General features: G+C 50.5%; 1 protein-coding gene across 19 annotated transcripts in view; it reads right to left on the bottom strand.

The window, feature by feature from the left end:
* Positions 1–16646, bottom strand: part of TBC1D22A (TBC1 domain family member 22A) — a 508739-nt gene that overhangs the window by 251342 nt on the left and 240751 nt on the right. For 12 of the 19 annotated variants that reach the window (XR_013524311.1, XM_078343890.1, XM_054242637.2 and 9 more), the window contains one exon: positions 9885–9960. The exons of the other annotated variants lie outside the window; for them this stretch is intronic. Coding sequence is in view for 11 of the 12 variants with exons in the window: in XM_078343890.1 (XP_078200016.1) it covers positions 9885–9960 (76 nt within the window). In the remaining variant the exon portion in view is untranslated. The remainder of the gene's footprint in view (positions 1–9884; positions 9961–16646) is intronic. 19 annotated transcript variants of the gene reach the window in all.

Raw genomic sequence — 16646 nt, 5'->3', positions numbered from 1 at the left:
ATGGGTATGTAGGGGTGTGTGTATGTAAGAGGGGTGTGTATGTATATAGGCATGTATGGGGAGTATGTGTATGTATGGGGGTGTGTGCAGGAGTGTGCGTATATGTGTATATGGCAGATGCATGTATAAATGGGTATGTAGGGGTGTGTGTATGTAAGGGGTGTGTATGTATATAGGCATGTATGGGGGGTGTGTATGTATGGGGGTGTGTGTATATGTGTATATGGCAGATGCATGTATAAATGGGTATGTAGGGGTGTGTGTATGTAAGGGGTGTGTATGTATATAGGCATGTATGGGGGGTGTGTATGTATGGGGGTGTGTGTATATGTGTATATGGCAGATGCATGTATACAGGGGTATGTCGGGGTGTATGCATGTATGAAAGGCATGTGTATATAGGAGGGGGCTGTGTGTATAGGAATGTGTGTGTGTATATGGCAGGTGTGTGTACAGGCATCTGTGACGGTGCATGTGTGCATATGAGGGTGTGTGTGCATATAGGCATGTGTGTAGGGGTTTGTGTGTATATTAGGGTGCATATATAAGGTGTGTATATGTGTATCTGGTGGGTGTTTACATAGGCATGGGTGTGTAGGGTATGTGTACACTTTAATTTCAAACAACACATTACATTTAAAGCCACATTCTGGTCATCTGTAACCTCAAGAAGGAAAGAACAGCCTGAAGCTCAAGCCTAGGTCTGAATTCCACTTCACCCCACTCAGAACTTACCCCTGGAAGGATGAGCAGATAACAGAAGACCCAGTGAACACTGAATTTCAGTGTGTGCCAAACACTGCTCGGGGCACACTTACACTAAAAAATGGTTCGGTGTTTACATGAAGTTTAGGTGTTCTGTATTTGTATGTGCTCAGCCTGGCACCCCGAATCCTTGGAGGTTCTGCGGGGTCAGAAGAGAGAGAGATGCATTGTTCCCATTTTTTACTAAAGAGAAGCGGGGCACAGTGCAAGGAGAAGACTCAGGAGGCACATGGCTGTTGGTCCATCCTCCACCCCCTAAGTGGCCCTGGCGATGGCTTCGAGGCTACTGTTGGGAAGGCCTCTGGGCGGCCGTCCCTTGCAACCTAAGTTCAGGTCGGCTTAGCCATGACGGGGTTTTGCCAGAAGCTCCTCCTGACCCATGAGGGCCTCCCAGCCTTAAGGACCCTCAGAACAATGTGAGGGTGGAGTCCACCAGAAACGGGGCCCCGGGAACAGCTCGGCCTACTCCCCTCATCCCTGGGTGCCCTGGTGCCATCACCAGAAACGATCCACCAGCTTCCCTTTCAGTGCCAGTGTCATCCCCAACATGGGACAATTCTCTGATCTGATCTGAAATCTGAAAAAACCAACAACGGACATAATCGCATGGACACATCTGCTGCGGTTTCAAATATTATTTTTAAATACCGAAATAAGTTCTCCATGGCTTTTTTCTTTAATCATAATGTGGCAAATATCTCCCTGGCAAAGACATCATCTGTGCCTCAAAAGATGCATGGCACTGAGTACCAGGCGGGGCTGGCCCCAGAATTCAGACAGCGGGGCTCTGACTCCAGCCTCTGGAAAGGCACGGTGCTGAGAGCCCACCCCTCCGGCCATTCTATCTTGAGGGCAGTCAGGGATCATGTGATTTCAGAGGTTAACACCCAACGTCACAGGTGTAAAAACAACATGTGGGGGATGTCACTGGGGTTCACTGCAGACACATGAAATTCTAAGGATGTGCAGGCAGCCTCGACGCAACACGGAGAGGAAATCTCGCCAAGCGCTTTACATGCTGAAATTCTCTCAGCTGGAGAGTAAATGCGTATTTATCATTAGAGCAGTGAATTACTGAATAATGGTTGTAAACCGTTGATTTTATATACAAAACCCTTAGCTAAGCAGGGAACAGATTGACAATTAATACAAATATTGAGAACTTATTAGCTAGATAATGTTAGAATGAACAGCATATCCTCTTCGAGCCTACAAATGCTTATAAAATTTTAAGTAACCCAAGACAGGATAACAGGGATTGGGTGACACCCTAATTCCATTTTCCGTGGAGTTGTTGAACACATGCCCTATTTGAACATAAAATAAACTCTAAGACTGATACTTAATTTTTAATTATTTAATTCCACTTAGCCATGAGCCTTGTTTCGGGAATTTTTCTGAAAAATTATTCTTCCTGAAGAAAAATGTCAAGCCCTTAAAATACACCATAAGAGTACAGAAAAGAATTCAATTTGGGGGGAAACTGCAGACTGCGCTGGTGACGGTGGGGCTCAGCAGCACTCTCCTTAGAATCACCAAATACTCACTCAGAATCACCTATAGGTTCTTGGAAGCTCTGACCTGAAGCAAAACAACATATAATAAAACCAGTTTCGCCATAGGCTCAATGATGGAAACAAGAGTTCAGTTCCTATGGCATATTTCTGGTCACAAAAACATCACCCGACTTCTTTTTTGAGACGGAGATTCACTCTGTCACCGAGGCTGGAGTGCAGTGGTGGGATCTCGGCTCACCGCAACCTCTGCCTCCCAGGTTCAAGCAATTCTCCTGCCTCAGCCTCCTGAGTAGCTGGGATTACAGGCATGCACCACCATGCCCCGTTAATTTTGTATTTTTAGTACAGACGGGGTTTCTCCATGTTGGTCAGGCTGGTCTTGAACTCTCGACCTCAAGTGATCTGCCCACATCAGCCTCCAAAAGTCCTGGGATTACAGGTGTGAGCTACCACGCCCAGCCACATCACCCAACTTCTAAATAACAAGCAAACATTTCTAGTATTAAATCTGGAAATACATGTGAGCTATTAACTAATTAATCTGCTTCAGAAAGATTAACACCAACAAGGTAAGTACTCAGTTTTCGGCAAACCGGCGGGTGCTGGCGGTTGTAGTCGTGGTTGGTTAAATCAGAGAATAAACGCTTGCAAAGTGGAAGCTGTCAGGAGCACCTCCTCCCACCAGGCAGCCGGCAATCACAGACAGGGAGGGTTACCGAGCGCCTCCCTAGCACACTGTTTATCGTGCATTTTTATCATATTCTTCACGAATCTTTCCAGTAATTTATACTCATGCCTTCCTTTTCCAACATTCTTATTCCACTTCCGGGTTGCAGCAGCCACTGCCTATCCCAGGAGCTCAGGGTCCAGGGTGAGAACCAGCCCGGGCCAGGATGCAGCTCCATCGCAGAGCGACTCACGCGTACCCTGGCGCCGACCCACGGAGACATACCAACTCCTGTCATGAGCACATCTCTGGGATGTGGGAGGAAACCAGAGTACCCAGAAAAAACCCACAGAGACAGGGGGAGAAGGTGCCCTCTCCACACAGAGAGTGGCCCCGGCCAGGAATTTTTTTTTCTTATCAATGTTATGATTAAAACATTATTTGAGGACCTGCTGTATATCAGAATGAAACAACACAGCATTTGACACAAAAATCTCAACATCAGCCTCCTCCTGTACGGTCCAGGCCAGCCTGCTCACCCAGCCCACTCTCCAAACATACCCTGCTTGAGGGTCCCCTCGAGTTCTGCAGACACGGACTTGAGCACCCCAGGCTTTGCAGGGGCCAGTGCAACAGCACCAAGGCCCACGACTGCTCCCAGCCTCAGAGACATGACGGCGAAGACAGTCACGTGCTTTCAAGCCACACTCCACGCAGGCAGGAGCTGCCTGTTTTATGCATAAATGCTCTGTCCCAGGTACCCGCATCGGCTCTGATGGCAGGTGGTCTACAGGGTCAAATGGTACTGATGTGGATTTCTCTAATAACGGCTTCTGTGCATGGCTCTTCCCAGAAAAAGTCTGACCTCCATGCCAGGGATGGGGAGATTCAAGAGCCTGCCCCAGGCAGGGCAGGAAACTGGAACCACACCCTACTAGCAAGGCTTCCATCTTCTCCCAAGGCAGAAAAAAAGAAGCCACTTTTGATAACAGATTCAGAAACCAAATAAATGCAAAATTAAAAAGTATTAGGTGAGGTTTTAAATGAACAATAGCTCCGTAAAGTCCTCAAACACAGCCCAGTTCCTCAACAGTCCTGCGCTGGCCTCTCTCCCGGAGCTACACAGCAGCACCTTCTCCCGAACTCCCAGCGCCCAAGCTCAACCCCTTCATTTCACCCTCCCACCAGCCACCAGAGTGCCCCAAAGAGAACCCTCAACTCCTCCTACCTGGAGGGGAAGGAGGCTGACAGGCCCAGAGCAGTAACATTTGCACAAGAAGCTGCTTGTTCCACCCCAGGGCCAAAATAAAATGCTATTTGGCAACAATGAGAAATCTGGTCTGGCTGCGCCCTCACCAAGAAACTGTGACCTAAGACTTCGGTTCCCACAGGCCAAGGGACTGTTGAGGGGTTTCTGCTGAGGTCTCAGCTGCTGCCTCTCCAGGAAACCCCAAATCCTTTTGCATTTGCCCGCAGCCAGGGCGCTGAAGGACCAGCTCTCAGAGCTGCTCGGTACTTTCCCCTTGTGGATTCTAGGGCTTTGTCTTTCTAGGGTGGCTTCCTCTGGCTCGATTCCACCTAAACTGCTCAGGTACGCAGTCCTTTTTCCTAGGTGTTGGCCTTGGATCCCCTGGGCTCTCCCACAGGCGGGACTGGGTTACAATATGCCCACTCACGGGGAACATGTCGTTCACAGCAACCCCTGTCCCCTGGTTATGCTGCAAGGTCATTTATACATCGCTTGTTTTTTGCGGTCCCTCTTGATTTATACAGTTTGTCTGACACGCTGTGGAACAATTCCGATTTACATGAACTCCTGGAATTTCCAACTCACTCCTGCAGGATATCCTTGCTAGATATATAGTGAGAGGTGAAAGTTATACTCTTCCATCACACTGAACATGTCCTCCTGTACTTCCGTTGAGAAACATTCTCTCAAATAAACAGCCATCCTTAGAAAATTATCTTTTCTTCTAATTGCTTTAGGAATGTATTTAATTAAATTTGCTGTGATGCGTTTAAATATAGTTTTGTTTTTGTTAACGCTCCTCGTGAGGATTCACTGACCTCTTGAACCTGTGGTGTATTTTAGTTGGTTTAGGAAAACCTCAGTCATTATCTCTCATATTCTCACTGTCTTCTCCTCCTGTGACTCCAAACAGATACACATGAGGCTTGCTAACCATATCCTCTGTATTTTTATATGGACTCTCCAGGTTTTACTATGACTATTTCCTTCCAATCCATCTTCTAGTTCAGTAGTGTCCTCTTCAGCACTGTCTAATCTGTTAAACTTGTCCACTAAATTATTAATTTTGGTTATTGTATTCTTCGGTTCCAGAAGTCCTAGTTGGTCATTTTTCAAATTTCTTATGCAAAATTGTACTGTTCCCTATGCCCTGCAGACATTCTCGAGCTTCTCTTCTTTCTTCATACATATAGTAAGGAGACTAGTTTTATGGTATGTGCACAAGAATTACAAAAGCTCAACATTTTGTGGGCCTGTTTCTGCCATCTTTTTTGTTTTCACGTAAGAAGTCTTGAATGTATGATAACCTTTGACTGTGTGTAGGTCATTTTATTTTTAAAAAGTGTTTGGGGTTTTTTTAAAAAAATTACAATTTGAGTTATAACTTCCTCCAGAAAAGATTTTGTTTTGCTTCTCACTAGCATTCTGGAGAACTCCAGTAGAGAATCACTGTAAGTGAGGTTCAAACGACCCTGGTCCTCCCAGGTTGGAACCTAGATTACAAGATTTTGAGGGCTGTGTCACTTCCACTTTACCCTCCCGTGTCACTATTCTGGGTCTCAGAAACCATATGCGCATTTCTCAGACTCCCTTTCCTGACTCAGTGGGTTAGACCCCTGCACTCCATGATGTAAGGTCTTCTGGGCTGACAGACTGACTGCATGGTAACCTGTGACCTGTGCATGTATCTTCACATGAGTTCCTGGAACTAGAAAGTCTGAAGTAACTGGAAAACTTCAAAAGGAGAAGAATGACCAACCCCTGCTGTGCCTAATTAACTTTGAGACATTCTTCTATTGTTCCTTATTCCTGCCTCAACTGATAACGCAAATGGACTTTGTAACTGACCTTGCTCAACTGACAGGTCAGCCTCCTGACTCCAGACCCTCGGACCCCCTTCCGGCTTGCAAAAACCACCCTCAACTGAAACTTCTGTAACTTTCCATTGCCAAACCCAAACCTATAAACCAACTCCTATCCCACTGCCCTCCGATGACTCCTTTTCCGACTCAGCCCACCTGCACCCGGGTGAATAAACAGCCATGTTGCTCACACAAAGCCTGTTTGGGGGCTGGGGGGGAGTCTCTTCATTCAGAGTGTGTTTTAACACAGGAGGCGCTCAGACTACAACCAGCTTTGGGATGGTTTCTCCTGCATGAGGAAATACATTCAGAGCGACCGTGGCTTTAGTGCTGGCCACTAGCTAAGTCCCAGTATCACTCTGGCCCAGGAAGCCTCATTTTGTAGACAGCAGCTCTATGCTTTTAAATCACTTCTTCTTTCCTTTTTTCCCCCCCGGCTTTTTGCTTTGTTTGTTGGCTTTAAAACAAGAAATCTTACCCAGTGGGAAACGTGGTTGAAATCATCTAGCCTGCCAGGACTAAAAATGCACGTTCCTCCTCCTCTCACCTTTTTCTTTAATTCCGAATTAAGTGGCTCCGATCACCATCTCCGATTCTGTGGGAAGTCGTACAATTTCTGTCCCGAAGGCTAGATTCCCCGGGGAGCTTCCCATCCCCGGGTTTGCCTCTCTCTTTACCCCTGCCCAGCACACACCCTGGAAGGCTGCTGCCCATCCTCCTTTCCGGGGAGCTTCCCATCCCCGGGTTTGCCTCTCTCTTTACCCCTGCCCAGCACACACCCTGGAAGGCTGCTGCCCATCCTCCTTTCCGGGGAGCTTCCCATCCCCGGGTTTGCCTCTCTCTTTACCCCTGCCCAGCACACACCCTGGAAGGCTGCTGCCCATCCTCCTTTCCGGGGAGCTTCCCATCCCCGGGTTTGCCTCTCTCTTTACCCCTGCCCAGCACACACCCTCGAAGGCTGCTGCCCATCCTCCTTTCCGGGGAGCTTCCCATCCCCGGGTTTGCCTCTCTCTTTACCCCTGCCCAGCACACACCCTCGAAGGCTGCTGCCCATCCTCCTTTCCGGGGAGCTTCCCATCCCCGGGTTTGCCTCTCTCTTTACCCCTGCCCAGCACACACCCTCGAAGGCTGCTGCCCATCCTCCTTTCCGGGGAGCTTCCCATCCCCGGGTTTGCCTCTCTCTTTACCCCTGCCCAGCACACACCCTCGAAGGCTGCTGCCCATCCTCCTTTCCGGGGAGCTTCCCATCCCCGGGTTTGCCTCTCTCTTTACCCCTGCCCAGCACACACCCTCGAAGGCTGCTGCCCATCCTCCTTTCCGGGGAGCTTCCCATCCCCGGGTTTGCCTCTCTCTTTACCCCTGCCCAGCACACACCCTCGAAGGCTGCTGCCCATCCTCCTTTGCACACGGCTGCATTACAGACGCAGCCCTCTCTCTTCGGTCTCAGCACCTTCATGTCGCCATGGTAGACGTTTATGAAAGGCTTAGGGATGACGGGGAAGGGTTACGGTACTACTCAAGACAGGAAGAAACCACTTCCAAGTGCTTCTGAGAGATTCTTTCACAACCCCTTACCACAAGAAGACAAGAGGGAAGCGGTCCCTCCGCCAATCTGCCCTCTCACCCCATGCCGGGCTTCCCTCCATCCCCAAGGCCTCCCCCTCCTCCAGCTCTCCGCTCTCTCTGGATGAGCCCTTACCCTCAGGCCACCATGGCTGAAACTTCAACTTGACTTTGCCGAGCGATTAAGCCCTTTTCTGAACTATTCCCACCTGGGCAATGTCCCCAAAACCTCTCCATTCTTAATGGCAAGTCCATGAGGATGTATTCCTTCACTGAATTATCAAACTGTTCTGAAATCAATGTCAGCCTTCACTTCAAATGCAGAAATGAGGAGAGGCTTTTTTTTTTTTTATAAAGCAATTTTTTCTTCCTCTCCCCTTAATAAAATCTTTACAGTCGCTGCAAAAGTTTCGAGCCACAAATCCTTTCTCTACGAGGCAAGAGATGAAATAAAGAGGGAGCTTCATGTGGCTGAGGCCTGCAGATGCTTCTCCCAAGCTTGCTCAGGCACGACGGCTCCCACCGGTCCGAGAGCTCAAACTCGAGAAACTCTGTGTCTTCACTGCTTCAGTAGCCTGGGTATTCTCATTTTGAGGCCGTGGTAGAAATCCTGTAAGGTTTCATTCGAAGATCAGGAACGCGCTCCACAGTTTAAACTCTTACCCCAACACGCATCTTCTCTGCTGTGAAGCACTGATCCTTTAAACAAAAAACTGCCACATGAAACTGCCCTACTCAGAGGCTGCAGTGAAAACAAAGCTACGATTTACTCAAAAGTACGGATTTTGCTGGGTTCCTCTGGTTGTGCTGCTGCTCTTTTAAACAATCATCCAACAAATCTGCAACGTGCTTCTTTCTAAAGCACAGCACCAGAGAAAATCCGGTCAAGTACTTCCCAAACGAGCACTCACCACAACTTTTCAACCTCCGAGAAAACAGAAAAGATGCCTTCCAAGAGACACAGCGGAGGGGAAGAGCCTGCTAGGAGCGTGTAACTCACATCTTCTGCAAACCGTATTTCAAAGAACGAAACGAGGCTGGGGAACACTCGTGGCGGTGCTGCTAGGGAAAGGAATGCATCCACACCCAAACACGGTCTCGCCGTGGGGCGCACGATGAGCAGATGTGAGCGCGCTTACAGCGGCGAAAGCGGAATTTTTAACAGATGATAGACTGAAGAGCAGCGAGACGTCACACCGAAAGTATCATCAGAAGAACTGCATAAAACTTCGTAATATGGAAATTAGGTAATAACCATTAGACACAGAGTTAAGAATCAGATTCAATCAAGGAAGAAAATGGAGTCTGTCATTTGTAGGACTCCACTTCAGAGTATCATTCAGCAATTCCCCAGGCCGAGTGCCTTCCCCGAGAAGATCGCTGTTACGGCCTTCCATGCTGAGGGCACGGCGAGGGGAAAAGGCGTGGTGACCCGCAGTGCCGAGCGGGCAGAGCACTGCGAGGCACGTGGCCAGGGCTACGTTTCCACAAAGTGCAATTTCTCTCCACATTTCGTGAAAGAATCTACCAAGCTCATACGGGACCCTTTATGAAAGACCTTGTCTCTTTTTCCTACCTCATCGCCGACCAGCTGGTATCACAGATCTCTGCCTGGTTCTGCCTGGCATCACTCTGTTAATGCTCTGTTCATTAATTTCACTAACCATCAGGAGGGTATGCCTGGAACGGGCAGGCATTATCTCCCAACCTCCCTTTAATTAAACTCTGCTATTGTAAGGTGACAGCCAGCACATCGCAGGGGGAATTATTTTAAAGATGAAGGTGAAAAGTATTTCAAAGCCCCCACTTAAACATGGAGACATAATCTAAAATTACCCAAGCACCTACTCAGTAATTTTTCTATAATATTAAAGATGTTATTTGCAGACTTGGTAATTAGTTGGATTCCATGGAGAAATTATTCTAGCATGCTTGATGGAAAAATGAGGCATAGAGGCAGGGAACAGAGTGCCGAAGGACCACCATAAACAAGCACCTGTCACCCGGATTACGACAGTCACCAGGCTTACTCGGGACAGAGCGCTGCCTGCTTCGGGTGCAAAGTGAACAGACTGAGTTCTGATGACACCGCCTTCATAAGAAGAAATGAGAGCAGCTCACACTTCAGCAGCTGCCTCAGAAGGATGCCCATGAAGGATCCCGAGCGGGCCAGACCGATGGGGACGGCACCCTGCCCCACCAACGGCTGGGAGCCACCTCCCCCCGCCCACAGAGAGGGGCTGTGTGGGAAGCTGGCTTACCATCAATCCGGCTCACGAGTTCTTCTAACATTTTCACTTTCATTTGAATCCCGGGTTGGGCAAAGGTGTAGTTGTCCTAGGAAAAAAATAATGCGTATCACATGCACATAAAATAAAACACACTTTCCAAAAGGGAAAAGGCAGCCGGGATCAAGTGAACAGCTTTATAATAGGACGAATTCACAGAGATTTTATCTTGGGAAACGGAGCGGTGGATGCGCACGCAGCCCGCCCGCGGCACTGTTGAGTGCTATTTTGAGAAGGGAAAGCCCAGCGACTCCTGATGTCAGGTGATGAGCACGCACATCTCAGGAAACACCAAATGGTACGTTTCTATTTGTAAATGTAAGACACATATTTAAATTGGAAAACAGACATCCATGCACAGAGCTCGCTGACTAGAACCGTCGGCGGTAACCGACCACCTTGCTGGCCACCTGGACCCCGGGCACTCAGCCCTACCAGGAGCCAGTGGGAAATGGCAAATGTGCCTGGTGCTGATGGCACCATCATCGTGGCCACAATCCAAGTGCTAATGACAGTCGCTGCATGGGTGAATAACATGAATGTGGGATTTTACCCTCAGAGAGACCACTGGGTGAACTCAGGTGAAGTTCAGACACTAAGACAGGAAGGCCTGCAGAGCATCAAAGGGAAGGGGCCTGGGCAGTTTCAGATCACACAGCCCAGGAGTGGGGCACCAGCTCTAGGGCTCAGCAGATGTGTGACCATGGCAAGTAACATCACCTCTCTTGGCTTCAGTTTCATTATCAATAAATGAGAGCAATAACACGGCCTTCTAGGACTGTCTCAAGTTTCAAGGAAATAGGTAAGTGAAATGTTGAAGAGATTTCGAGACACAGCAGGGACTGGGGCAGTGACAGGTCTATTATTCCTGCTGTCACCACCCAAGAGAGGAGCACACACAGGACACTGCGCGGGCGCGGCCAGAGAACTGGTCACACCACCCATCCCACAGCAGGAACACCAAGAGGCAGCTCCCATCAGGGAGAGAAGGCCATTCCCCACAGAGGCTGCCCTCTGGGCCTCAGCCAGGGCTCAGGAAGCATTTCCAGAAGGAGGGTTTCAACCAGACTCGTGGTTAACAGACGTAATCTGTGCCCAACAGCAGTGAAGGCAGAAGCAGAATAAGAACCGGCGTCAAAGATGCACAGGTCCCAATCCCCGGAACCTGTGGATGTGCTGCCTCGCGTGGCAAGGGGAACCAGGGTTACACGTGGACCTACGGTTGCTAATCCATGGATGGCAACAGGAAATGACCCTGGATTAGCCAGTGAGTGCAACGCAATCCTAGAGTCCTTAGAAGTGGGCGAGGCAGGCAGGAGAGTCGGCAGAGTGACGCCCTGTGAGAAAGACTCAAATGCCATGGCTCACTCTGACGATGGAGGAAGCCTACAAGCCAAGGAACTGGAAAGGACAAGGAGCAGATCCTCCCCCAGGACCTCTAGCAGGAACGCAGAGCTGCTGACAGCTTGGTTTCAGCCTGCCAGACCCACATCAGACTTCTGACCTCCAGACGTGAGAAGAGAAATCAGTGTCACCTTGAGGACTAAGTCTAAGGTGATTTGTTGTGGCCACAATAAAAACCAATTCAGGACGCTTAGAGGATGCTCTTACTGGAGCCCCTAAGACTCACTGAGACGTAAGAAGCAAGGAGAATTGGAAGGCAGCCAAATGATGGTGCTGTGCCTGGGGTTCCCGCGCCTGGGGTTCCTGCACCTGGGGTCCCTGCACCTGGGGTTCCTGCACCTGGGGTTCCCGCACCTGGGGTTCCTGCACCTGGGGTTCCTGCACCTGGGGTTCCTGCGCCTGGGGTTCCCAGGCTTTGAACTCTTTAGTGAGCACAAAGGGCCTCTGGCCTGGCCAGCACTGGGCGACAACTGCCGGGGTCAGCTGTGCCCTCAGGGAGTGACACTGGGAATGGCCCCCAGAGCCTCAGCTAAGGGGAAGCCAGGCAGGCCACTGGCCTCAGTAAAGGCACAGGTAACACAATCTTGAGCCGACAGGAGGTGCTGGGCACAGGCAGCCGCAGCTCACCAGGTAAGACAAATGTGGAAACAGCACTCACAGAACCCCCAGCTCCGGAACCCAGGAGGGGGACCAGGTAAGACAAACGTGCAGCTGAGCCACTGCCTTCCAGCCAGCAGCACTTCCAAGTCTGGAAAGTCAAATGTGAACGCATGCAGCCAGCACTCTCTGTTTCTCTCCCTCTCCCTCCCTCTTCCTCTGTCTCTCTCTCACACACACACACAGGCACACATACATGCAGGCAGAGCACACCTGACATCTCCTAACAAGAGCCGTGGCACAGAACACAAAAAATGCCTACAAGGCACTGAGGATTTTCCTTTCCTCAGAAATGGAAAATGAGCCGAGTCAGACCTGCCCACTTGCTGGGGGATTTCTCCCAGGTGGATTTCAAGTGACAGGCTCTGGACTCCAAACTGTCACACCTCTGTGAGGGCAGAACCGCGAAAAGCTCAGATTGCCAACTTCACTTAGAAGGACGCCGAGGCCCTCCCATGACCCTGGACAGCGGGAAGGACGGGTTCTGGGGAAAGGATCTCTGGAGTCACTGCTCCAGGGGCCTGGGGCTGATGTGTTTTCTAGAAATAGTGGGCCGATTCAGGGATAAGCTTGGAGGCCTCCTGAATTTGGCTGTCCAAAATACAGTGTTTAACGGGCAGGACTTTTAAGCCCCAAAGGAGCTGCGCTGGTGCCAGTGAGACCCAAGCACCTGCCCAGCTGGGACGGAGCAGCAGTAGCAGTTAAGGACAAACGGTGAGCTTTCATATGTTTGAACTTTAACAGGAGTGAGAAATTCTGGCTCTGGACATTAATTCCTGTGACTGCATCATCTTTGGACCTGAACTTGCAATGGTTAGCCTTTAAGGCTCAATTTCTCTTGGGGGACTGGCTAACAGAAGCAGATTTATGTTAAAATGTAGGGCACACTGCGTGTGGCATGTTTATGTCATGTCATCTGACCTCGTGGAGGAATTCCGACCAGCCCGGCTAAAGAAAATAGCTGCACGGAATTAAGGGTGAGAAATAAACCAGAGAGTAGCACAGCAGCCTCCAATACAGAGAGGCCTGAAGATTATTTAATGAATGTCCCATTCCAGCTAATTCCAGAGCCGTGGGGAGCACAGTCCAACGACCCCACTGGTCTGCCCGGAGGGACTGCTAACTCTTCCACGCCAAGGGAGGCCACGCCCCTGGCTGGCCAGGGCCCTGACGGTTACGTGAATCACAGACCTGGGCCCCGCTTCCATGCGGAGGGAACACGGTTGGTGCCTCTCCTGTACTTGCTCTATCCCCAGAAATGCTCGCTTCACAGAGGCTAAAGCAGGGAGAGGCTAAGGTTCTCGGAGGCTCCACAGCAGTGGGGCAGGGCCCGGCCCACCGCAGGGGCTCTGATGGGATGGGTGAGCCTGATGGGTCCTGGCATCAGTCAGCCATTTTGTGTGGCTCTGCCACTAAGACAGGACTTCAGGCTCTCATTTAGCAGAAATAAAAGTTATTCTTCGGCCTCCATCTGCCACGATTTCCCTTGTTTATATGTTCAAAACACAGGTAGGGAAGATGGGTTCTCAGAAATCCAAACAGTAAGAATGATGCCTGAGAGCCAATAAAGAAAAGGTCTACATTTTAAAAGGGAAAAGGTCCGCATTCTGAAAGGGAAAAGAAGGTCCACATTCTGAAAGGGAAAAGAAGGTCCGCATTTGGAAAGGGAAAAGAAGGTCCGCATTCGGAAAGGGAAAAGGTCCGCATTCGGAAAGGGAAAAGAAGATCCGCATTAGGAAAGGGAAAAGGTCCGCATTCGGAAAGGGAAAAGGTCCGCATTCTGAAAGGGAAAAGGTCCACATTCGGAAAGGGAAAAGAAGATCCGCATTAGGAAAGGGAAAAGTAGGTCCGCATTCTGAAAGGGAAAAGGTCCGCATTCGGAAAGGGAAAAGGTCCGCATTCGGAAAGGGAAAAGAAGATCCGCATTAGGAAAGGGAAAAGGTCCGCATTCTGAAAGGGAAAAGAAGGTCCGCATTCGGAAAGGGAAAAGAAGATCCGCATTAGGAAAGGGAAAAGGTCCGCATTCGGAAAGGGAAAAGAAGATCCGCATTAGGAAAGGGAAAAGGTCCGCATTCTGAAAGGGAAAAGGTCCGCATTCTGAAAGCCCTGCTAAGACTGACAGCTGTGGCCTGGGCATTCTGGCTTCAGGCTGGGGGCGGAGAAGACCAGCCTTCTGAAGGCTGCAACACAGATGACAGGCCCCACCTCCAGAGGGCGAGGCACGAAGGCTAAGGCATGGGGGTCGGTCTGGGCCATCGTGGCTTCGGGAGGGAGCCCAGGCTGCAGAGGACCCTGCTCAGCAGCCAGAAAGCCTTCCAGGGCACTTTAAGGAGGCAGACACCATGGCCAAGGAGTCCAGAGCCAGGCAGCTGAGGAAAGGAGAGAGAGAACACCCCACAGCCCTTGCAACAGCCTGTCCTGGGGAGGCACTGACCGCCCAGGCCCTCCTAGGGGACTGCTGCCCACAGGCTCCACCAAAGCCCCTGGGCAGACCACGGGCTCCATCTGCTTAAGGCCCAGAAAGCAGATTTGCCCTCGGGATACCCCAGCCCAGCTCCCCACCTCACACACTGGCACGTGGAACACCTGTGCTGGTGAACACGCACCTGGGCAGCAAAACAGAAACTCAGCAAGAATCCTGTACACTTACAAAAACGTCATTAGTAATACCGTCATTCCCTTCGTAAAAAGTGAACGTGTATCCTTTCAGATGGAGACCCTGAGTCTTTGAAAAAGGACATAATTTACAAAATGTGTTCATCGGAGGAAAGAAGGGAAGGGCTGAAGACAACAACGGCTTGTTTTACGGAACGTGAAGTGTGAATATGTTTTTAAATACACTCAGCTTGACTTATACCTGCTGCCATTACAACATCACACTCCCCGGTAACAAGTAACACTTGCTGCACTTTTTGGGAGAAAAGTAGAATCAAGTTTTCTCAGGGAGCATTTTAGAGAAGAGCTGAAATATAAATTCCTATCAGCTCAGCTGGAAGTACCCACAGTCAAACCTGCCAGCACATGGAGAAGTTAGACTCCCTCCTGCCTCTCGGATAAAGGGCTCTTCCACCTGGACCAGGGGTCCGCCTCCCCATGAAGTCCAGCCCCCTCTTTCCAGGCTAATCTCACTGTAACACATGTCTTCCCCTCGCTGAAACCAAATGTGCCTTCCATGCCCAGAACTTGGCCTGCCTCTGAAACAGCTCAGGAAGTCCTCTGTGCAAGAAATGGCCTGAGAGGGACCCAGGAGGCAGAGGTTGCAGTGAGCCCAGATTGTGCCATTGCACTCCAGCCTGGGCTACAGAGCGAGACTCCATTTCCAAAAAAAAAAAAAAAAAAAATGGCCTGAGAGACTTCCATTTCCCTCAACTCTTTTGTTTTTTTTTTTTGAGATGGAATCTCACTCTGTAGCCCAGGCTGGAGTGCAATGGCACAATCTGGGCTCACTGCAACCTCTGCCTCCTGGATTCCAGCGATTCCCTGCCTCAGCCTCCAGAGCAGCTGGGACTACGGGCGCGCAGCACCATGCCCAGCTAATTTTTTGTATTTTAGTAGAGACGGGGTTTCACCATGTTGGCCAGGATGGTCTTAATCTCCTGACCTTGTGATCCGCCCACCTTGGCCTCCCAAAGTGCTGGGATCACAGACATGAGCCACCACGCCTGGCCTCCCCAGACTCCTAAAAAACTGTCTTCCATGTCCACTCGGGGGTCCCTGGCTGCCAGCCCTGAACACAGAAGCCTTTTGGGCTCTGATCATGCAGAGGACCGAGCTAGGGAGCCTCCTGTCACAGCTGCACTCCACTTTCAACCATGAATACGTTCATGCAGTTAATGCCCCAGTCCAGCGGAAGGCAGACCCACCTCAGACCATTAGTTCTTTCATCTGTTTCACAAACACTGAAAGCCTCCTGCGTACCGGAAAATCCAGCCCTGAGTCTCGATGCTGCACAACAGAGTCAAACATGCAGGCCTGGGAACGCCGTCCATCCCTGAAGAGTCCTGCACGCAAGGCCGGCTCCCAGCTGGTGCCTAAAACATGGGTTTCGGGAGAGTTCCCATGATTCCCTGGCTAATCTGGATGACTCAGCGGGCCGACACTCCGCGGTGTGGCTCACCCTGGGCACCTGCTCTCCTCCTGGGAGGCTGCATTGGGCACATGCCAAAAAGAGAGTGCCTGAAAGCCAGTCTCCAGGAACATTCTGGGTGCTGAGTCGCTCATGAGCTTCCCCAACAGACAACGTTTCACAGAGGCCGTCCCAGCCCCGCGCTGGAAGGATGAAGCGTGTCCTGTGTGACTGCGCCAGGGGAGGGCTTGGAAGCTCACTTCACCCCCTGATGGAGTCTCCTCTGCATCCTTGCACTGTGAGGAGTCACAGCCATGAGTGTGGCTCTGTGGGGTGGCCTTGGGGTCCCCAACACAGACAGGGCCTTCTGTCCACAGGGATGACAGTCTAGCAGCCAAGCCAATGTTCCTCACACGTCAGCCAAGTGCACTTTTACTGCTAACGAGCACCTGGGTGGCCACACCATCACAGCACAGAACCAGGGGTGGGCCCCAAAGACCACTTGGAGTATGTGAGGCCTGAGCAGGGATGAGAGAGAGTGTTCAGGCACTAGGCGGCAGAGCCCCGGTGGCCCAAGGGAGCATGTCACATCCCAGAAATGAAAGGGA

Source organism: Callithrix jacchus, chromosome 1 (genome assembly GCF_049354715.1).
Source record: "Callithrix jacchus isolate 240 chromosome 1, calJac240_pri, whole genome shotgun sequence".
Taxonomy (NCBI): Eukaryota; Metazoa; Chordata; class Mammalia; order Primates; family Cebidae; genus Callithrix; species Callithrix jacchus.
This window is presented reverse-complemented; position numbering and strand designations above follow the sequence as displayed.